The 23,249-nt window shown below is 43.4% G+C and overlaps 1 protein-coding gene across 2 annotated transcripts in view; it reads right to left on the reverse strand.

Moving 5' to 3' along the window:
- Window positions 1-8,562: 8,562 nt before the first annotated feature.
- LOC138266670 (pulmonary surfactant-associated protein B-like) overlaps window positions 8,563-23,249 on the reverse strand; it is a 51,353-nt gene continuing 36,666 nt past the window's right edge. The window contains exons 8-11 of one of the 2 annotated variants that reach the window (XM_069215474.1): window positions 22,547-22,704; window positions 17,736-17,816; window positions 9,365-9,416; window positions 8,563-8,731 (exon numbers count right to left, since the gene is read on the reverse strand). In XM_069215474.1, coding sequence (XP_069071575.1) covers window positions 8,664-8,731; window positions 9,365-9,416; window positions 17,736-17,816; window positions 22,547-22,704 — 359 coding nt within the window. In that variant the 3' untranslated portion in view covers window positions 8,563-8,663. The remainder of the gene's footprint in view (window positions 8,732-9,364; window positions 9,417-17,735; window positions 17,817-22,546; window positions 22,705-23,249) is intronic. The other variant, XM_069215475.1, reaches the window with a different exon arrangement.

Genomic DNA, 23,249 nt, shown 5'->3' on the forward strand with positions numbered 1-23,249 from the left:
GACTGGGTGATAGCTATATTAAGGAAGAGTGGGAGCTACCCTTTGAATATACGTTTTTGAACAGCGAAACCGAGGTCTTTCTTAGCGGAAGCGAATGTGAGACTACTGTTAGTCATTCAATGATCTGCAAGCAGGTGTCCCTTCAAGGCCAATGCTATGCGGGGGTTGCGAACTTGGCCTGTTTTCTGAAGGGTACTCCCGTCCCTTTGATTCAACCAGCATTTCATGTACTTTCGAATGGAAGTTATGTGGTGCTGAGTGACCAAAGCTGTTTCGGTATGCGACGAGGAATTGCCTACGCAATTTCGGTCTCTAAGGTCGTTACGTTTTGTGGACATGTTTTATTCCCCCCCACACGAGAGATAAAGGAATCAGAAATGTAGCATCACATTGATACTATTAATCTAAATTATGACAAGCTGAGCAGACTAAAGGCGCTTCTGTTTCAAAAACAGGTCGCGTTGACATCCACTAGAGAGACGTATGCTCTCCAGATTGTGAGATTTTCAGCCGAGATACAATGACTATCAAATACCAACTTCCTCAAGCATTTGGGTGAGCTGGTATCCAGAATTTTCAACGCCTCACGCACTACTGGGATTGTCTATTTCTTTAAGGCTGTCGGGTCTGGATTTGTGTCAGTCTTCCAGACTATCTTCGGAGTCATCCCGTCGGCCATCCATTCACTCTTTTCAAGTGCGTTTGGGGGCTTTCCTGTAATTTTGGCATTGATTGACAGAATATTACTGCTATATCTTCTGATTCGCAGTGGTTGTTTCTTTACAGCTACACAGAGAAATGGAGCAGCTGCCACAAATACAACTGTGCCGGGAACGCATGGTTCAGATTTTCGATGTTTCCTTGCTGGAGGAACTAGAGTGGAATTGGTCATTGTCATTCCGACCACTCCTCTGGTGTGTGCAGCCTGTCTTTCGCTGCGTATGGTGGTTCTTTGAACATTTGCCAACAGTGTGTCTTGCCGTCATGCCAGTGCCTCCTGTGGACAAAGGACTGCTGATGAGGGTTCATACACGGTCGTGCCCCATGAGACGAAGGCTGACCCGCGAGGCCACCTATGAACACTCTGTGTTGACTGAGTTCGCCCTTCATTCTACGGAGGTTGGACCTAATGCAGGTGGACCTGCACAAGAGACTATGGCACACTTCTGCTCCGTGAATCCATCTGCCCATGTGATCGATCTTACATCTGACGATTTGGCCTCAGTTTTTGATGACTTTTTGGTCGGTGACTTCGGAGCTACTCTTCAAGGTCATGGCTATAGTTCCACAAAATAATAATTGGCTTTTTGTACCAGCCTTAAAATACAGCGTATGCTTTATTGTCATTTACTTTGGCCTGCTGTGCTTGTCATGATCGGCATTACGTTTCTTAGTATGTTTTTGAACTATTACATTTTAACTATGTTGTTTCTAAATTTGTTTCATGGTTCACTTTTAGTCCAGAGCAGCTTTTGTAGCTTTTTGGGATTCCCTCACCTTTGTTGGCGTCCGGTAATAGCGTCATGCTTGTTACAGCAATGGGAGGGTGAAGTGAATCCTAGTTTGTTTTAATGGGATGACAGGGGTTAGCTTAGCCTTTGGCTGGCAGACTTGTGCCCCCATCACCTAGTGACTTTTAACCTACTTAGCTTGCTCTGTCTTAGACCATTTACTTAATTCATTCTTCTAAGATGGCTGCCTTGTTTATAGTTAAGCCCTTTGGTTTAGAGTTATCAATGTCACCTCGCTAAGGCGTCAATTCAAGCGACAAAGACAAACAAACAGTAGGTACTCACATTAGAAATTACCATCCCAAGCATGCAGCGTTATCTATTGTATGGGAAAAACCTACGTCAGGGGTCCAAGTAGATCTGTATAAATATATCACACTTGAGACAGATAATCAGAGGGATTCTGACCAGATACCATCGTGGCTATCGATGCTGCACATCGCCTCAACGCTTACCTGGACTTCGTGTCCCTACGGAGTCTGAGCTAGAGACTTCATTCCAAGGTAACAAGGTTTGGGGGCTCCTTTCAGGGACATGGCATTGGCAGATTAGGTTTAGCATACCAAGCTCTCCTTTAGGTAGAAGGTTAGGACTATCATGATAGGGTATTAGGACATATTACACGCTTCATGTCTTTTTGTATCATTATAAGATGGTGGGGGTCTTTATAATAATGACTCTTGTCTTTACTATTCTGTTTCTTGCCCTGCTCGTTATCCTAATCATTGCAGCCCATACAACTTATCGCAGATTGCAGTTGTGTTAAATAAAAACGATTAAAACCTTACTGCATCTTCGTCATTGCCTGTGTTTGATTGAGACATGATGTACCTGTGAGAAAGGGGTAATCTCCGTTTAACCACGACACTCCCTGAGATGTTGTACTTCTGAGTCCATGCGTAAAGGCTGCCACAAATCACCTTTAACTGTGTGAGTTTTGGTGAGGTGCTGCTAATGAGCCGGAAGGGTTGGGATTACAGTTGCGGCTTGTTGTAGGATAGGCATAGCCATCTACAAACATAAGTGCTGTCATCCTCAAACCAGCGGTCTTGCCTAGAGCAAGAGTCCAACTATGACAGCATAATGTGGTGCAAGGGGTTACAAAGTGGCACAATGCAAGCACTGGGCTACTCTGTAAATATGGCGTATTGGAAATGCCTGCCTAAGGCCACATTAGCATAAAAACAATAAGGCTATTATGGTTCAAGGAGGCACGAGAAGGCTGTAAATATGCCCCTAAGTGTTTCACTGAACAATGATTTATTGCTGCTGCTGTGCACATTTTGAGTTGTGAGCCTGTGTTCACTACCCTTTATCCACACCTTCCCGCAAGGGAATCTTGGACTCCTCAATCACAGTACTATTGAGAGTCAAGTGCAGAAGGGGTACTTTGCACTGTTGCTCAGAAATCATAGTCGGTCGGGCCCCAAGACACAGGGTTACATGGTTGGGCCAAGTAACCCCTGCTTGCCCTGTGGCGCTCTTAAAGGGGTTTGGACATGGTGTATTAATGAAAACCGTCCAACTCAAAGAATACCAAAAATTATGAAGTTCATAAAAAGAGATTGGAGTTAACATTCTGAAGATATAGTCCAAAGGAAGAACCTCAGTACATGAATTCATTCTAAAGTATGTATTAACAAATATTCCCCTTATAATTTACCCAAACTGGAAAGCCTGTGAACATTGAAAAACAATTATTAACAACCAAGCCATACCAAAGGAAGAAATCAGGGCCTGTGACTCTATACATGAAGCTGGCCATCAAGACAGGTGGGACGGCCCCTGTTGATGTTTAATATTTATACTATAATATTCACTCTTGATTACATCATGCGAGGGGATTATGACATGCTAAACAGAACTAACATACTACGTTTACTAAAAAATATTCCATCATTAGTATACCTCGCCTCACAAAAATTAAAAACATTGTATTTTAAAACATGCCCCTGGATTGGCCCCAAGAAATCGACGATACTAAAGGAAAGCAAGTACTTTGAGGCATGGGGAATATGAATTAACATTCTGGTGACAGAAAAGTACCCTCACATGCTATCACAGATTTCAAATACAAGCCGAAGCCCTGGGGAGGTAATGGCATCCTGCGAGGTACAAAACAGCAGAGAAAAATAACAGTCCACCTTACAAATAGTCTGGGCAACAGTATTTCTGCCAGTCATCCAGTAGAAAACCTCTCATTGGACGAGCAGCCCAACTGCAGATGGCTACCAGCATCTTCAACATCTAAGGACCAGCAGCATCCCTGGTACTACGAAACAAAATAAAAAACGGGTCAGAGAGAGTGTTAGGGTGACCAGCTGGAAAGTGGCAGGCATAGCAAGTCTTCTAGAGCAAAAAGAAGCCGTCACCTTTCTGACCACTACCAATATTCTGTGCTTACTGTAAACTTTTGGCCAGATGTAAAAATGTAAGTGCGATTACAAAATAGTGAATTTTTGCGAATCGCTATTGGTAATCGCAAACACATATGTAAGGAAGTGTGTTTGACACTTTTTGCGATTCCGAGTGGGTCGCAAATAGATCTACCTCATTAATATTCATGAGGTAGGTCACACTTCGCGAACCATTGGGCATGACAAAAATCACCTGAATTGTGACCTGCTGGGGTCAGCAGACCACCATGTCTGTGATTGATTTTAAATAAATAAATCTGTTTTTTTTAACGAAGCAAGTTTTCCTTAAAGAAAAATGGAATGTGTTTCAAAAATAAAAATGAAAAGTTTTCTTTTTATTTTTTAAGAGTAGGCGCTGCCTGCTCATAAAACAGTTTTTTACAACCATTATCAAAGGCGAATCGGGTCCCTTCAAGACCCCTTCCCATTTGCGAATGGGTTACCACTTACTTGAAGTAGGTGGTAAAATGCAAATGTTTTGCAGCTGCATTTTGGGCACAAAACATTCACACGGACCAATGTAATTTGGTATTCGGAAGGGACGCCCTAAACACTTCCTTATCTAATATCGAACCGCAAACCCTATTTGCAAATTGGTAATATGTTACCAAATCGCAAATAAGGCTTTTGACATACAGAAATACTTTCTAGCAATCACAAGCAGCCCAATTCTCTGAATCGGACCGTTTGCAACTGTTAAAAAGTTTTGTACATCTGACCCCTGGTCCAAAGTGGTTGCTTCAATACCAGGTTACTATGCATTTCACAAAACTGCCCAGAAGACCAATCTCTTTAAAAGGCCGACTGGTAAGCTATCAACATTCATGAAACTCAATCATCAACTTAAAAAAAAAGAGATAAAAGTCTCCGGCCACGACTTGCAAGGACTCTCACTCAGCGGCTTGGGGGCCAATCCATCAGTATAATAGTTCTCAATAAATACAACAATCCAAATAAAGAAAGCAAAAAAAAGATTGGTATGGAAGCTTGTGATCTAATACAGGAAATTGTTTATCAAAATCCAGATCGTGAGATTATCCTCGCAGGCGACTTCAACACGTGAAGTTAGGGAAATCAGAAGATGTCCAGAAGGAGGTCAATCGGCACCTCCTAGAGGACTACTTTAAGGAACTTGACCTACACACAAGTGACAAACTGGATACCACTAACAGCAGACCAAATATACAAGGAAGGGGATTTTTTGTAAAGACGGGGTGCTCACTATCGTGTGAAAAAATGTGTATTTAGTGGACGGTGATTCCCAAGGTTGTTCCCCTAAACAACCTTGAATCAGAAAGCCTGAAAGCAATCCCTAGCTAAGCAAACCATTGGAAGCACTCAAGTCCATGTAAACGTATTAATAAAAGCCACAGTTCCAAATTGACATGTTCATCATCTTCTTTAATGTTTCTTTTAGCAGCTACAGCCAAGCCAACACGTGTTTCATCTGGGTAAACATCCCCCCACAGACTTTATCAGGGCTTCTCACAACTGGTACGTTGAACCCCGTATTTATCCTTAACTGTAAAACTAAATCCAGTATATCCCATCTCGCGTATACCAATTGATAGTTATCTTTTAGTAAATTATATTTATCTCTCTCTTGTAACAGAGTCCCGTTAAATGTGGTAGAGGACCGAGTACACGCGTTTGGTTAGACTTGTCGACACTCGATCACAAACTGTAACATTATATACAAAGGAGGCATAGCGCACAACGAGACAGTCCTAACTTGGCTCTGCTTACGTATGTAGATTGAGAACAGATGGGGGGGCTGAATAGAAGTGACCTCAATGATATTCAGCTGTGGTTCACTTATGTGAACTAATCCATGCACAAGGAGTGATGGCGATGTTTGCATTTTTTTTTTTATCTCACTGGAGTTCAGAAGACAAAAGTTAAGTATCAATACCTATTTCATAGATCTTGGCAGCTAGACTGAGATAATTCAGAGTTTTAGACATGCCTCTTTTGGAGAACCCCCTTCCTTATTTTGATACTACTTAAAACAGAGAAGCAGTGTTATGCGAAAAGGAATAATCCGCAGTTGTGGCCACTTTTTTTATGGTGCCCGGGCCTATTTTTCATGCCAATCCGACCCTGCACAATGCCCCGCAAACCTCCAACTTTGCTTGAAATCACACATTATTCCCACATTTTTGTGATGAAACCTTCCACAATCTGCAGGAATCCACAAAATTCCTACCACCCAGTATTGTCGCTTCTATACCAATAAAGATTCTGCCCCTCTTGTCAGCCTAAAATGTTTTTTTTTCAAACTGCCCTTTTGGACCCACTTTGGTTCACCCTCAATTTCGACATGTTTTTGGCTCTTCCCTTTCACAGGCACTTTGCCCACCTACACAAGTGAGGTAAAGTTCTTATTGGGAGACCGAGAGGAATGTTGGGTGGTAGGAAATTTGTGCCAATGCGGTGATTCCACACAGAAATGTGGTGAAATGTTATTTTCTTTTAGCTAAATTTGAGGTTTGCTTAGGATTCTGGGTAAGACTGGAGGATCTATGCAAGTCACACCTTCCTTGACTCCCTTGAGTGTCTAGTTTTCAGAAATGTTTGAGTTTGGTAGGTTTCCCTAGATGGCTGCTGAGCCCAGGACCAAAAACGCAGGTCCCCTCTGCCCAGCAAAAACAGGTAGTTTTGTATCTGATCATTTTGATGTGTCCACGTAGTGTTTTGGGACATTTCCTGTCGCAGGCACTAGGCCTACCCACACAAGAGGTACCATTTTTATCAAGAGATGTGGGGGAATGCTGGGTAGAAGGATGTTTGTGGTTCCCCTCAGATTCCAGAACTTTGCAGTGGTGAAATGTGAGGAAAATGTGTTACTTTTTTTACAAATTTTGAAGTTCGCTAAGGATACTGGCTTACTGAACCTGGTGAGAACACCACAAGTTACCCCATCCTGGGTTCCCATAGGTGTCTAGTTTTCAGAAATATCCAGGTTTGCTCGGTTTCTCTAGGTGTCGCCTGAGCTAGAGACCAAAATCCACAGCTAGGCACTTTCCAAAAAACATGTCAGTTGTCAATGTAAACATTTGATGTGTCCATGTTGCGTTTTGGGGTGTTTCCAGTCGTGGGCAGTAGGACTAGCAACACAAGTGAGGTACCATTTTTATCGGGAGACTTGGGGAAATGCTGGGTGGAAGGAAATTTGTGGCTCCTCTCAGATTCCAGAACTTTCTATCACCGAAATGTGAGGAAAAAGTGTTTTTTTGCAAAATGTGAGGTTTGCAAAGGATTCTGGGTAACAGAACCTGATGAGAGCCCCACAAGTCACCCCATTCTGGATTTCCCTAGGCGTCTAGTTTTCAAAAATGTACAGGTGTGGTAGGTTTCTCTAGGTGCAGGCTGAGCTACAGGCCAAAATCCACAGTGAGGCACTTTCCAAGAAACACATCAGATTTCAATGTAAAAATGTGATGTGTCCATGATGCGTTTACTGTCGCGAGCATTAGGCCTACTCACACAAGTGAGGTTCCATTTTTATCGGGAGACTTGGGAGAATACAGAATAGAAGAACACGTGTTATTGTCCTTTATCTTTCTCTAAATTTTTACCTTCAAAATGTAAGACAGTGTGTAAAAAAGACGCCTATTTGAGAAATGCTCTGTAATTCCCATGCAATTATGGGGACCCCGGAATTCAGAGATGTGCAAATAACTCCTGCTTCTCAACACCTAATCTTGAGCCCATTTTGGAAATACAAATGTTTCCTTGATACCTATTTTTCACTCTTTATATTTCACCAAATGAATTGCTGTATACCCATTATACAATGAAAACCCATTGCAAGATGCAGCTCCTTTATTGGCTCTGGGTACTTAGGGTTCACAATGAACCTACAAACCCTATATATCCCCACAACCAGAAGAGTCCAGCAGATGTAATGGTATCTTGCTTTTGAAAAGTCTGTCATAGCTGGAAAAAGTTCTAGAAGAAAACGTGGACAGGAATGGTTCTTTTTTCTCCTCAACTTCAATATTTGTTTTTATTATAGCTGTTACTTTGTATAGGAAAACCTTGAAGGATCTACACAAATGACCCCTTGTTGAATTAAAAATGTTGTCTACTTTTCAGAAATGTTTAGCTGTCCGGGATCCAGCCTCGGTTTCATACCCATTACTGACACTAACTGGAAGGAAATTGAAAGCACAAATAAATAGTAAAAATGGGGTATGTCCCTGTAAAATGCCAAAATTGTGTTGTAAAATGTGGTTTTCTGATTCAAGTCTGCCTGTTCCTGAAAGCTGGGAAGATGGTGATTTTACCACCACAAACCCTTTGTTGATGCCATTTTCAAGGAAAAACACAAAAGCTTTCTTCTGCAGCCCTTTTTTCCCATTAATTTTTTTTTTAAAACTTTTTTGGCTAATTTCGTGGTCTTCTCCAGGGGAACCCACAAACTCTGGGTACTACTAGAATCCCTAGAGTATTTGAAAAAAGGACACAAATTTGGCATGGGTAGCTCATGTGGACAAAACGCTCTCAAAATAGTACTTCTTAGTCCCATTAACTCATGTGCATGATGTACACCAATAGTACCCTCCTTCTGCAGATTGCATCCAATAACAGGAACCACAATACAAGTAGACAAGAAGAAACTTTATTCCTCTCCATTGTAGAAGCATCAGCAGAACTGCAGGTGCCAAAATGTTACGCCACTTGCGAAGCTTGAGCACAGTTATTCACGAAGATCATGGGAGGACGGTTAACCTCAGTCATTGACCATTAGCAGCTGAGTGGAATATGTATCTTCTAGGCTTTTATGTTGCGAGGCAGCACCTTTTGAATCAGGGAAAAAAGATCTCCATCAGTAAGGATCAAGTTTTACTATTGCCATATCAAGGCCAATAATATCACATAACGTCATAAGGCTTGCATTCTCCCTCATCAAGTTTCCCATGTCTGTCTCACTGTAATCTAGAATTTTAGTTCAGTTGAGGTTGTGTAGGACTACAATTTCTAAATACATACCCAGGCAACCTAATATTGCCTAATCTCCTCTAGCTCATCTATTAACCCCACCAAACATCTGCATGAACTTCACATATCCACCTTTCCCCAATAATGATCACACATAACTCCTATTACTTTAACCTACCACAAAGAAACTGGAGTGAATGCATAGAATGGTTTGCTTGAGAAGACTAATCCCAATATTCAAGAACCACTGGATTAAACACTAAACCTTGAGTTCTAACGCAGTGTGCTGTCAGCCCGACATTAAGCACTTCAACGCCTCTTCAGGAGTAGCGAGTGCAATGTAAATGCAGATACAATAGAGTAAAATAAGAATCCCACATTTTGCTTAATCATTTGTATACCGTGGTGTCCCAGAAAGAGGGCTGTTTGCCAGCTTTGGATAAGCAACATTTGGAAGGTTGTATGCACTAGCGTAAGGCACGTGTTACTCACGTTTCACACCAGACTGTGACATTGAGATTTCCGCCTCACACGCGCCAATCTCCTGTAAAAGCAAGATTCAGGTCATTATTCTTGCAAGTGCACTCCTTCATTAGAAGTCAATGAGGGCAATAGAGCCTTGGGGGTGGAGAAGGGTCAGAAGAGAAGGCGCTTCAATGTCATTGAGACTTTATCCACAGCCTTTCAGATAGGAAATGGATGACTAGTAGGATGACATACTGTGGTGCTCTACGGAAAAAAACACCCCTAGCTGCCATCCCCCAAAGACTATAACCTATTTACCCCAACAATATATTTACATTAAGGATGGTTTGTCCATATAGAATGTTCACTACTATCATATGTAAGGTAGCTTCTGCCCATTTGACTTTAAGTTGCTTTTAACACAGTCATTGCAGTCACTAATTAGCAACTATATAGCACTATATTTAAAGGGTTGTGTTATGGTATGATGTAATAACTTGTAAAGCATTTCATGCCCTCCTGAAGCTGCCTCAAAGTCCAAGGAAATTTGGGGCTGGCGCCTGAATGGCTGTGACAGTGACAGTGCAGAAGAGGTGGGCTGGAAAGGAAGGTCCCAGACAAGGGTTAGGATTAGGAGAGCAGACGTGAGAGCTGAGCCATTTAAACAGAATGATCTTCAACAAAGTGCTCACACCTCACAAGACATTTGCCAACCCCGCACCAATTTAGGTGGTAGGCTACCAACACAGGCACAGTGAAAACCTTAAAACAAGCCCCTCACAGCCATGAGGGCTGTCTAACATATGGAGTAAATCCTGGAAGCCAATCAGCTGCTGTTACACTTCTGGTCAGCTGGTGATTGGTGCGTTTGCCATTGTCTGGAGCTTTAGGCTTCATGGCACAGCAGTGAAAATATGTGTCTATCACTATGAGGAGAACAAATCACAGCCACAGGAGAAATCGTCTGCAAGACTCTTATCTATAAAAAACATCAGGAAGCACAGGTGTTCACTGGCACTAATGGTAATTTGTAAACGTTTCACCTGGCAGTGATGTGCGAAAAATGTAAAAAGTAATGACAAAAGGAAGCATTTAAAAAAATACTGTAAGCCTTTAAAGAGCATGCTACATGGGAAAATCTCCCAATAAGTGTGAAATGGTTGTACCTTTCAGTTATTAGTGGAATAATAAATAATGCCACAGTTTGTGTATCTGTGATTTTTCAGAGATTGAAAAAAGTGTTACTTTCTTATCTGGGTATCTAAGCTTGTAGCTACAGCCTTGATTGTAATGTGCTGTATGTGCTATTATAAAAACGTAGTGCAAGGAACTTTACGCACACAACGCCTCTACAGGGGTAGTAAGCACAATAGTTCTGCAATTCAGTTTCAATACATTGAAATACATGTGTTAAATAGGACATAGGCCCTCATTATGACCCTGGCGGTCTGAATACCGCCAGGGCCGTGGTGGCAGTCTCACTGCCGAGGGGCCGGCGGTGAAGACCGCCACATTATAAGTGTGGCGGTTTGGCCTGTGTCAGACCTCTGCATCCCCGCTGGTACCGCCAGAGCGGTTTGACAACCGGGCCAGAGATCAAAATCTACGACCCGGCAGTCCACCCAATACTGCCAGTGGCATCACAAGTCCCCTTTCTTTAAGGGATTTTGTGGCGGTAGCACCGCCATGAAATTCTTGGCAGAAATGCTACCAGTGATAGTAATTTGCATTCCTGGTAGATGACTAACCCACCCCCGCCTACTCAAAGGCTCCCCCACCCCCTTCCCTTAAAATATTCCCACCCCCCACCTCCTCAAACCACCAGTAACACCCACCCCTCCGCTCCCAGTAGTGACCCCCCTATCTCCTGCATACACGTACATACCCACAGACACGCACACCCTGACACGCACTCACACTCACTACACCCTTACACTCACGCGCATACACTCACAACACCCTTGCGCTCAAACACACACACACGCAACCCCCCAAATCCATACACACATACACGCACACACACACAACACCCCCACTCACACACGCACTCACTACATTTACCCCATTGACACACATACGCACTTCATCCCTCACCCCCTCTTTTCCTCAACGTACAGACGCAACCCCCACCCCTGTCTAAACCCATGCACACACACACCCTGACCCAGCATTCACATTCACCCACACACACCTCGCCATCACCACATTTACACACAGACACACATGCATGCACAAACACTCCCACTCCCTCCCCCCATTTCTGACACGCATGCACACACTCACACACATCCATTCACACTCCCCACCCTCCTCCCCTTGCAGAGGACACTTACCTCGTCTGACGAGGTGCTCCTCCCTGAGGGGACGGAACCTGGCGCTCCCACCAGCGGCAGCAGCCCACCATTAGGGCACCGCCAGGCCGTATTACAGGTCGTAATATGGCTATCTGAGTCCTTTTGGCAGAGCCGGCGGTGGAACCACCTCTGCGCCTTTGACTACCAGCACGACTACTGGAGTATTTCCACCCAAATTGTGGTGCAAATCCTTCAGTAATCGTAATATAGTGGTCTTCTGGAGCCCGTGGCTTCGGCGGTCTTAGGAAAATTCTGCCAAAGTCATAATTAGGGCCATAGTCCTGAATATAACAAATACGTATCGTTCAGTAGACAAAGTGGACACAACGGACAGAATGCTGTAAAAATGACACACGTAGTGTACAGGTAGTAAGGATACAGTAGTGTCACATATTACTAAGATAGTATATGGTTTTAAAAACACACAGTAGTTACTGGCCGTAATCTTTTGAATTATACTAAATTGAACTAAAGTGCTGGATGGTTGGGTGTAGACGATGTAAAACACATAATAGAAAAAAGATGAGTGATAACTAAGAGGATGATTTTTATAACCAAACTTGAAGCCCACGATTTATAAAGTATAGAGTAACACTGGTGGTGGGCGGTCTGTACAACAATAAACAGAAGAGAGACAGGGCGATTGAGAGTGAACGGACTCAATAGAGCACAAAGGGAAGCAAGGAAAGAAGACAGCCAACAGTGGGTCCGGTGTAAGGCAGGGGCTGTCGATTTTCCAGAGGCTGTATTTTAAAATCGCTGACCTTTCACACTTTTGCAGGTTAGACAAATAAACAAGGGACCATGCTCCTTGTCATGTGAGTGACACCGGTGGATGAAGTGACATGTTAATGCATTTGTTTCCTGCTAACAGTGTGCTGCAATATAAAGCGTGAAGAAATCACATGGTGACTCCAACTAGGGTACCCGTGTAGATGGCATTTCAAGGAAGCGGCATCGTTGCATACAGTTACAGCCCACATAGACTGCTGGCAGCCTTCTGGTTGAATACAGATCCATGCCTTTAAAAGATACAATTGAAAAAAGCCACCAGCCAAGTAGGATTTCCTGAAATGCATGCCAACAATAGTCAAATTACCCTCGAAAATTCCCATTTTATTTTCATTTTAGATCTGTAGTAGTATGTAGGCCTTGTCAGAGATCTATGCAGAACACCTCGAAGTGAACAAAAAACTCCTTCACGCTACATGGAGTTCCGCGAAGTGGCAGTTTTTGTGAAATTGCGCCGTTTGCACTGATTTTTAGCACTGGGTGTTTGTCCCGTGCTGTAAAATCAGCGTAAATGGCATCATGCGCATCTCAAGAGGGCGCTGCTTCTTTTCTGCCGCTCGACTAGATTTTCTACTTGAGCTGTAGCTTCCTCAACACGAATGGAAGGTTTCCCCGTGTAAGCGGAAGGGACCATCTGAGACAGCCCGCATTGAGAAATCTCGCCGGGAGATTGTCTGGAGTAAGATTTTCCTCGCTCGTGCCCGCAAACTTAACGTTGCAGCGTTTTTCAGAACACCACACTTTAAGCAGAGACCAGAGTGGGAAGAAATCCACAAACTCTGCGAGCAGAGTGGAGGTCACCACCCACTCCTAGTAGTATGTAAAACAGTGTATTACAGTGTATTATACGGGTACCAGGTTCCATATTCCTAAATGTGGTTTTGAATAGGGCTTGAAGATTTCCAGATCAAGGTTTGTGAATTTCATTTTGGAGTACTGCAAAATGGCTTCTCTGAGCAGGTCTCCATTTATGTTTTATTGAATGCCCCTCATACTTTGCTTGACTTATTGTAATGGAATGAAGCCAGAAGAGGAGTTTTAGCCAAAGAGATGAGACTGGTAATGTTGCCTTTTCACGATTACTTATTGTTGTTTACATTTGTTGAACGCAGTGTGTGGCAAGTCAACAAAATAGTGCTCACAATGAGAATCGAAAGTCTTAGCATCACATCTCACCACTTTTAGAACTGAAAATGCACCTACTCTGTTAGGAAGCTGATAGCTCCATTGTGTTTCCTTGTACAATATCTTAGTGTCATGATGTCTTGGGGAGCAGGTTTCGATGCTTTATAAATGTCCACACACCCACTTGATATCAGGTATTGCTGGTCATCTTAAAATCACTGGCATTGGAACTTCTTATTTATTACTTTGTTTACTTTATTTAGGCATTTATCATAGTACAGTAACTTTAGAAATGCTAGCAGGAGCGGCTCGCGGGGTGGCACAGGGTCGCAGGTGGTGCGGGGGGCATTGGGCAAATTTCTAAAACAAAATAAAAACAAAAAATCACTCACCTGCCCCACTCACATACTGCAGTGGTCGTCTCCTGTCGCTGCAGACAGGCACAGGCTCCCAGCCTCCCCTGCGCCTAATCCTGACGCTGCTCAGAGCAGACTGGGAGCCTGTGCATGCTCTTGCCAACTGTGTTGCTGGGTTGGAGAGAGCCTACTGGGCATGTATGTTTGACTGAACACACATGCGCAGTGAGGGGAGCACACAGTGCACTCCCCTCATCTCGTCATCCCCAATGCCCCGCCCCTTTAACAAACGAAAGGATAATAAACATGGTTTATTATCTTTTCGTTTGTTAAAGGCGATTTGCAGCGGCCACTGCTGGCGGGGGTGGGGGTGCCACGCCCTAACGGAGGAGCCATGCCTGAGTGCTAGCACAGACCGGAAAAACAGAACAGGAGGATATAAAGACTAAAAGGTTATTGACCAGACCACTAGACTCCACTCTGGTGGGCTGATCTTGCCTTCCAGAATTCTTAAGTTGTTACCCCTGTGAAAGCCTTAGGTATACACCTTCATAAAATGTTTGGGATTTAGCTGATTCCAGAATCAGAGATATAGCAGTGGGTGGCATAACACAACGATGCCCCCCCAACCGCAGAATGTGGTGAGAGGCCTGTGAGACTCTCGTATCTCTCATAAATTCATAGGCCGAAGACTAAGTGGAGAAGGGAGATCAGGGGCCTGTGTTGGGCTCCTGATCGGTAGTTAGATTTGCGCTCTCAGGGATATCCCCTGATGGTTGAAGAAACATGTTGGGAACTAGACGTGACATTGCTGACCATTAATTTCTGGTGAGGGTGCAGTACTGAGCCAGATTTTGTAAACATGATGGGCATTTATTCCAGCAGGCCGTGTGTATGGTGCACATACTTATCTTTTAAATTTCTATATTTGCATTTTGAATATTGTCTGTGATTATATATAGATGTGCAGATAGATTCTCAGTTATATTAGACATGTGCCTGTTTCTGATAAATAATTTGTCTCTCACCTCTCAAAGTATATAAAAACTTGTTGTCTTATTCCTCACTCAAGCACTAACACTCAGTTGATCTTTGTTGGTTCTTCCATTGTTTTCGCTGCACCCTTAGGTAATTTGTCTCAACTCTGTTCCTTTCAATAAGGTTTTGGGTGGTCATAGTTACTGAGGCACGTTGACCTGTAGCCCCAGTAGGGGATCAATCCACCCACTTCAAGGGTGTCTTAGTATCATCCTTTTCAGCAAGACTCAGGAGAACCCCCTTCCATTCTATTATTCAAAGCTGTCCACCCTCCTGCCCATTGTTCTTGATCTATACCTTTCCTTTGGCCTCCACTCACTTAGAGCGCTCTCCTTGCCAGTTGCAGTTGGATGTTCGAGGTTTGCTTTCACTTTTCCATGATACTGGTAGCTGCCTCTTGGTCAGTAGAAGGGCCAAGCCTGGAAATCTACATGCCAGAATACATCTAATGGCCCTCCCTAATAAACCTCGCATACCTCTTTTGGAATTTCTTTCCACCCTGGCGTTTGCAATCCTTTCTTTCCTATATTAATTTATAGTTGGACTTCACTTCACTAAAATGTATGTAGCAGGTCATCTTCTATAACTTGGCATCTTGGGCATGCGCTTGATGATGAGGAACATATCTTGTGGAAACAGGTGGGTGTCAAATAAGTGCGGTGTAAGGTGCTGTATGACTTTTAATCTAGCTTTCCTGGACACCGCTTTTGGGTACTCCAGTACTTTTTACCGCTCCACATCTGTCAAGTCTAGTACCACGTGATTTGGATCATCTCACCCGTAGAGTAAGCAACTCTGCCTTGATCATGTCCAGCAACACCTGGTATAATTGTGTTACTGCTCTTCTTCCATTTCCTAATCGCAGCACGGCAGAAGCTTTGACAGCTCAAGTTCAGTATTCTGCATCTCTTCGAATAAGGCTACCGATGCAGTGAAAGCATCCCTCCAGGATGACCATTTCAATCTGAGGATCTATAACATTTGCATTCTTTTATCATTCACTAGATCTCCAATGTCTGTGTGTCGCCACCTGTCCTAACATCTATGTCAATTCTCCTGCCCATCTTCACGAAGTCCACCAGAGTACAGAGTGGTAAGTGAGGGGGGTTATGCCACCTTTGTATTTGTGTGCCTATGGGCTCTTATCCTAGAGTTCCTGGCTACTTCCAGTAATGCAAGTCATTTTTCATGTTTATGTGTAGGTGCAAATAGTTGTGTGACCAACAAGGCATAAGGTGATATCCCAGTAATTTTGTTAGACTCCAGCAAGTCGTGTAAGGATATCCCTGTGGCTATCCATTGGCACAGTGCCACCAAATAGTTCTGATCCTTGTCTGGCTACTAAGACCTCCCTCTGAGATAGGGAGTTGTAAATCAATCAAAGATGTTTGTGTCTACGCTTGTGCCTACGTAAAGTCGCCGGCATACTGTTAAGCTTCCCAAAAAGACCTGTGGAGAATCCAGATACAAGTAGAGACTTTTCTGAGCTGGTTTGATAAGGTTGTGCTTATGTAAATAGAGGCATATCTTCACAGATCCATTATAGGGGTGGGCATAACTGGCATAATTCTCTCTAATGTAATTATTTGTAATTACAGCAAAATTAATTGTAATTATGCATAGTTAAGTGAGAGGCATGATGCAGCATTTAGGGCTATTTTCTTAGCACACAATGCGCCCTTGCCTCCACAATGGGTCTGAAGATGTATTTTGCACTAAGAGAATAGCACTAAGTGCTACAAGACATAAACAGCAGTAGCCAGCAGCCACTCTCTCTCTCTTAGTTCCTTTGCTTATGCAGTTGGATCTTTGCTCCAAATAACTCTTAATTACTCAAGCTGGTGTAATTGCATAATTTTACATCACAAGAGTAATGCATAATTACTCCACGTACTCTAGCATAATTAAACTTTTCTCCCAGGACTCCTTAATTTCAAAATCTCTAAAGTCAAATTCTTTGGCAGACCTGTGTAAATTACGTTGCAATAGTTATGGCAATAATTGTCACTCATATTATCTGTAAAATAGCACATAATAATACTTTGTTATAAAGTGAAAGTGTATATGCACTGCCTTTGTAAGTGAGGCACGGGTCCACATTTTCACCTGAAGATAAGAGATTCTCTGATGTTTTTGTCCGATTCCTAACACACTTCCCCACATAAGCAAAAATCGATAGGATGGTTGTTACCACAGTAGTTTTGGGAAATACGAGAATAACTTTATTGTTATCCAATCGGAAAAGTTGGAGCAACCATAATATATAGAAGACATCAGTTCTCAATCCTGCATGTACTGAGGAATGGTCTTTATTCCATGAGAAGGGGCCAACAAAGTGCGGTCTCTGCTGGTAGATCTATTTCATAGGGTGCGGTCTCTAATCAGTTAATTAACAGATTCTAGGGTGGTAAAGTTATGCCATGAGCACCCATTCATCTCAAGCTCTAGATACAGTTCATTCCAGCACAATGGTCCTCAAAGTCATAAAAGTTTGATGTCCTGATCCAAGCATCCTGAAATGGCAGATAGACCCTTAATAACAGCTTAAAGATACCTTGGTTGGGAGGTGAGATTACCCTGGTAGCTTCAATACCAGGCCATGGTTCTGAGGCTAGGTTAATCAATTATGAGAAGCTCACCGCCCATTTACTCATGTTGTTTATCTCTGGACTTCTAGAGGTCTCAAGCATACTTCTGTGCCCTGCTGGTCCTTTCCACAGCTCTATCACTTACCCGGCAGGTGGTGACTTGGTCCCAGGGCTTTAGCAGGACCTGCTTTACCACTGTGCCATAAGTTGAAAGGAAGCCGTTGCACTATGGGGGAAACATAAAAAGGTAGAATGAAACTTTAGTAGAGAGACGAATGGAGGAGCCTTTAAACATAAGAAGCACAAAAGGAATGTAAAATTGCAGAGCAAAACAGGGAGAGATTCAATGAATAAGTCTAACTACACACTACAGATAAAATGGATATCAGTTGGACCTCACTTCACGAGTTTCCTGGCCGAGTGTGTTCATTGTAGTATGCACGCATTCCGAGTCCCACAGTCTGACCACAAATCACTGTCTGAGTCACATATTCTCCCCTCTCTCTCTCTCTCTCTCTCTCTCTCTCTCTCTCTCTCTCTCTCTCTCTCTCTCTCTCTCATCTCAGAGCCCCTTTACCTGACCACACACCCTAATATCAGCACCCTTTATTCCATCCTAGAGATACCCACCTCAGAGCCTCCCACTTTGGCTGCACAACATGTATCAGAGACCCTTATACTGACACCCACACACCTTTGCCAATCTCCCATACCCTGAGCATACACCCCAGACTAAGATCTCCCAATCCTGACTACAGTCTCTCTATCCTCAGAAGTTCCTTAACCAGGCCCACTCTGCCCATTTTTGGGTTCCGTCTTCTGAGCGAGCCCCTTATTCAAACTGCACTCCCTGAGCTCGATGTGCCTCACCCTGACCAAGTCTCCAGCTCATTAGTACTAGTCTCCAAAATATTTATCTGTGTTCAGACATTTTATTTCCCACTTTTAGGTTCTTGTAGACACAAAAGTACTGTGGTATCCAACGACTATGGCAGACATTGCCTATTGACACATTTTCTTAGTGTACCAAAATATCTGACTTTGTCAATTTTCACTAGACTCCTATCTGATCCACATAAAAATCAATTAATTTTCCTCATATTTCTGATAAAGCCTTTGCTAATGCTAATACAAGAGCCAAAACCCACTGACAATATTATGCACAGACTTATTTTATATAGATATTTTTATTAGCATTTGCAACACAAAACACACAATACCTGTGGGCCAGTCAACAAGCCCCCCCCCACTCTCTCCACCTCCCAACATAAACTTTGCCCAGACAGGCAGCGTAAAATTGCAAATGATAAGATCTGGTATGGACTTGGAGCTCCAGGGAACCGCATGGCTCTTCATTCCTCTAGAAATTCCAGACTCTCTCAAATTTGCGGGAGAAGCCTCAGGCTTTGTATACCAGCTCCTCCGCCCTCATACACTAGTCAAAGTTTGATTCTCACTCCTGCACCTTGGGCATAGAGGGGCTGCCCTATTGTTTGATTAGGTCCTGTCGGGCAACTACCAGGACTATGTTGCAGAAGAGCAGTGTGTATCGTTCCATTGTTTGCTAGCCTCATATACCAAATGTGACCAACTGGGGCATGAGGTGTAACTGTGTCACCCGCCATTTTACCTAAATCCCTATCCACCTGTGTCTGAGTGAGTCTAGGGGGAGGAAACTTTGAGCTAGGAGTGAGTTAGGAGTGTTGTGTAGACTAGTGAAATGGCATGGTTGTGCAAAGCAGAGACCAGTAACCTATACTCAGGGGGTGATTCCTCCAGCTGGTCCTCCAGTGGGGGTTACGCTTCTTAAGGATGTGCAGCATCTGCAGGTATTTCAGGAACTGACTACTCATCAGATCATATTTGGCCTGAAGCTCTGTGAAGTGATTAAACTGTCCTTCCTTCCAGACATCCTCAACTCTGAGATACCCAGCATGTCCCATTTTTGTAGCCCTCAATCTCTTGAAGGTCCCTTAGGGCCTCTGACTCCCACAACGGACGTCATCATCATTATCTTCCCTTGCCAGCCTGTGACTCTCACCTTCTCCTCCAGATATCCACCACAATACTATGATTACTGCTTGTAATGAGATCCCTTATGTCTTCCCTACCCAGTACAGGTGACAGAGATAGCCCACCAGGTCTAAGGCCCTTCTATCTGCCAGAAGGGATGGCTTGTGCCGTTCAAAAAAAAAAAATTATTCCCCACCATCAGCTGTGCCACCTAGTAGTACAGCCACATGATCGGCAGCGCTATGCCCCCCGCCCATGTTTTCATTATCATCTTCACTGGGGCAATCCGTGGGACCCTCGCACCCAGATTGTTTCTTCGAGTGACCTCATCCACGTGCCAGAAAAACCTATACAGAACAGCATAAGATTTATTTTAGAGGACATAGAGGAATTTGGTCAGGTACATAATTTTGTATAATGTTGCTTTGCCCAGCTGTGGCAATGGGAGACTCTGCCAATGGCCTATGTCCTGCCTATATGCCTCCAGGATTCTTCCCAAGTTCTCCTGGAAGAACTTTTCCTGATCAGTCATTACATAAATACCTGGTTACTTGAAACCAGCTGACTCTCAGTGGACCAGAATGTGTCCTGATGTGGAGGCACCTATCTGTCAGGGGATAAGCCACCAATTTTCTCCAGTTGATCCGAAGCATCATGAATGCTCCAAAGACTTGCAGTGTCTCTCTCTTATCTGGGAGGGACTGGCCCAGATCAGCCAGATAAAGAGGGATGCCATCTGGGTACAAAGAGATTGCATCCTCCCAATCTGGGTCCCAGCACAGGCTCCGAATTTGGGCATTGCTACACATCCATATCTAAGTGGCTCAAGGGCCACTGCAAAAAGTAGTGGAACATCCCTGCCACATGCCCCTTTCTATCCATATTTTCTCCAAAAGTGTGCCATTCGCACCATTGCCCCGGGGTCCCAGTAGAGCAGTGTGACCCACTCTAGAAAAATTCCTTCCAAAGCCCATTTTCTCTAGGGCAATTTCACTGAATCAAGTGCTTTTTCTGCATCTAGCGATAAAATCACCACTGGTTCCTCAATTCTCTCTCTCTGCAGGCCAAGCAACAGAATAGGCACCTGAGGTTGTGTCACGTCACTGTATGTGGCATGAAGCGCAACTGGTCCACTGTCACCATAGATTCTATTACCTGAAGCATGTGACTCGAAACAACCCCAGGCAACACCCTCACTTCCATATTTAGCAGCGAGATGGATTGATAGGATGTGCAGTCCTACTGGATTTTCCTGCATTGTATATGGGTCTCCTTCCTGCCTGGCACTCCTGAGCAATTCCCAAGTTGGGGTACAATCTGAGCATGGAGGCACCTAAAAAATTCAGGCGAATAGCTGTTAAGACCCAGTCCTTCCCACTCTTTAAGTGGGTCAGGGACTCTGCTATTGCAGAGTCTGATATCTCAGCCTCCAGTGTTTTTCAAGCCACTAATAAACTACATTTATTATTGTTTTGTAGTAAAAGGGCGGGGCCATGGGTTATGATGGGAATCAGTGTGCATGTATGTTTGGCCGGCCGTCTCGAGCCAGCCAAACATACATGCGCACTGGGCTTTCTCCAGCCCAGCAACACAATTGCTGGGCTGGGGAGAGCAGGCACAGGTTTTCAGTCTGCTTGGGAGCACCCTGGCTGGGCCCTCCCAGCCAGTCCAAATGCTGCTGTCAGCAGTGTTCGGATTGGCTGCAGGACAGGCTCGGAGCCTGTGCCTATAGTGGAGGAGAGGAGTGGCGGCAGCAGCGGCAAGGCAGTTAAGTAATTTTTAAAATTATTTTTTAAATTAATTTCTCCCGCCTGAATACCCCTGCCCCATTCGACACTCCTCCCCAACAAAGCCCTGCGAGCCGCTTCTGGTAGCTCCTGCGAGCCGCATGAGGCATGCATGCGGTACACATCCCGCAAATGTGCTGTTATCTTCCAGGCTGTGCTTCTCGCCATACCACCATCCCTCCATCTCAGCCTGCGTATCTATTTCTGTCCTGCCCTTGTTTTGCCGATAGCGAGCCCTAGCTTCCTGCCATATCAGGTGTCTGTAGTCCTCTTAGTTCTTCTCTATCTTATTTGTCAATTACGGAGTTGGCAAAGTTATGTACTCTGCCTCCATTTGCACTGTTTCATATCTAAATCCCAACACTCCTGCTCTCTCCACTTTTCTTCCCCCAAAGTGTGGGAGATCAGTTGCCTTCAGATTAACCTCTTATATGCTTTCTTACATGTGGCTATAGATGCTATAGTGTGACTACCAGATTAAATGGAAGGGTATTGTCTATGAAGTAACAAAATTGTTCCATAGAGCAGTCAGGAACGCTATCAGAGCACTAAAGATAAATCTGTAACTTAGGTTTCATATTTCCTTCCAGCACCTATACTGGCTTACAGCGATGTTCAGACTTCTTTAGTTAATTACAGATTTTCTAATTCTCGTTTGCAGGTGTTTTCTTGAGTTTTAGTTTTATATGACATACATCTGTGAATTTATATTTAAATTTAAATTTATGTAGACCATATCAGTTCTACTCCTGAAAAGGTAAAGAAGCAAATGTAGCAGATTTCATTCATAAATAGCTTGGCTTTTCAAGTTATTCAGAGGTAATATGTTTTGATTGTGTGAAATGTTTTCACAAAACATATTTCTTCCGTGAAAAGGTGTTGGATGGCTAATGAAATTACAACATTCTCAATAGGAACATTTAACATTGATGTGATCTATCTGGCCTGAGGTTTATGGGATTATCATTTACTCTTGGAAAACTCTCCTCAAAAGGTGACATTTCAAGTCATAAACGCATAGGGTATATGGACATCATGACTGGCACTTTGCGTGTATGAGGAATAATTCCCACATTGATTCGTCAACTCTTCACTCGCCATCAAGTACATTTTCTCTTGAAATACTAAAAGGGAACATAATTGCAGCAGCCCTTACCGTAGTCGAATTACCAAAGTGTTCCATGCAGAAACCTGCCAGCACTTGCCCAGTGGCTTTATTTTGCACTTTCTCAGTAAGCAGAGGTTTCACAAAGCTGATGAATGCTTGGCAAAAGATACAGGTCGGACCAACCCTTGGCGCCGGGAGTTGGGGACCTGGGACAGGAGACACAAGGACCATTCTAACTGATAATCTTGTTAACAAAGCTGCCTACAAGGTGGGTATCCTCATTGTGAGTTGCCTCATGAGTATCACATTAAATACTCTCTTTTCGATACATATCCATATCTGTCTATCTGGCGCTTGTATATAGATAACTAAAGATGGTGTGTGTGTGTGTGTATATATATATATATATATATATATATATATATATATATATATATATATGTGTTTGTGTGTGTGTGTGTGTGCGCGTGTCTGTCTATTTATGCCTGTCTTACTATGGCTAGCTACCTAGCAATATATAGAAAGATATCTACATACTTATGTACCAAAACACTCTAAGTAACTATCAACTGACAGAAAGATGGATATATTCGTATCTAAGGATAGATAGATAGATAGATAGATAGATAGATAGATAGATAGATAGATAGATAGATAGATAGATAGATAGAAGTCATACAGTGTAGTTGGCTAATGCAGCCAATTCTATCTGAAGGAGAACATCTCAAGAAGAAAGTTAGCAGTTATGTAG

The sequence above is a fragment of the Pleurodeles waltl genome, chromosome 11, assembly GCF_031143425.1.
Source record: "Pleurodeles waltl isolate 20211129_DDA chromosome 11, aPleWal1.hap1.20221129, whole genome shotgun sequence".
NCBI lineage: Eukaryota > Metazoa > Chordata > Amphibia > Caudata > Salamandridae > Pleurodeles > Pleurodeles waltl.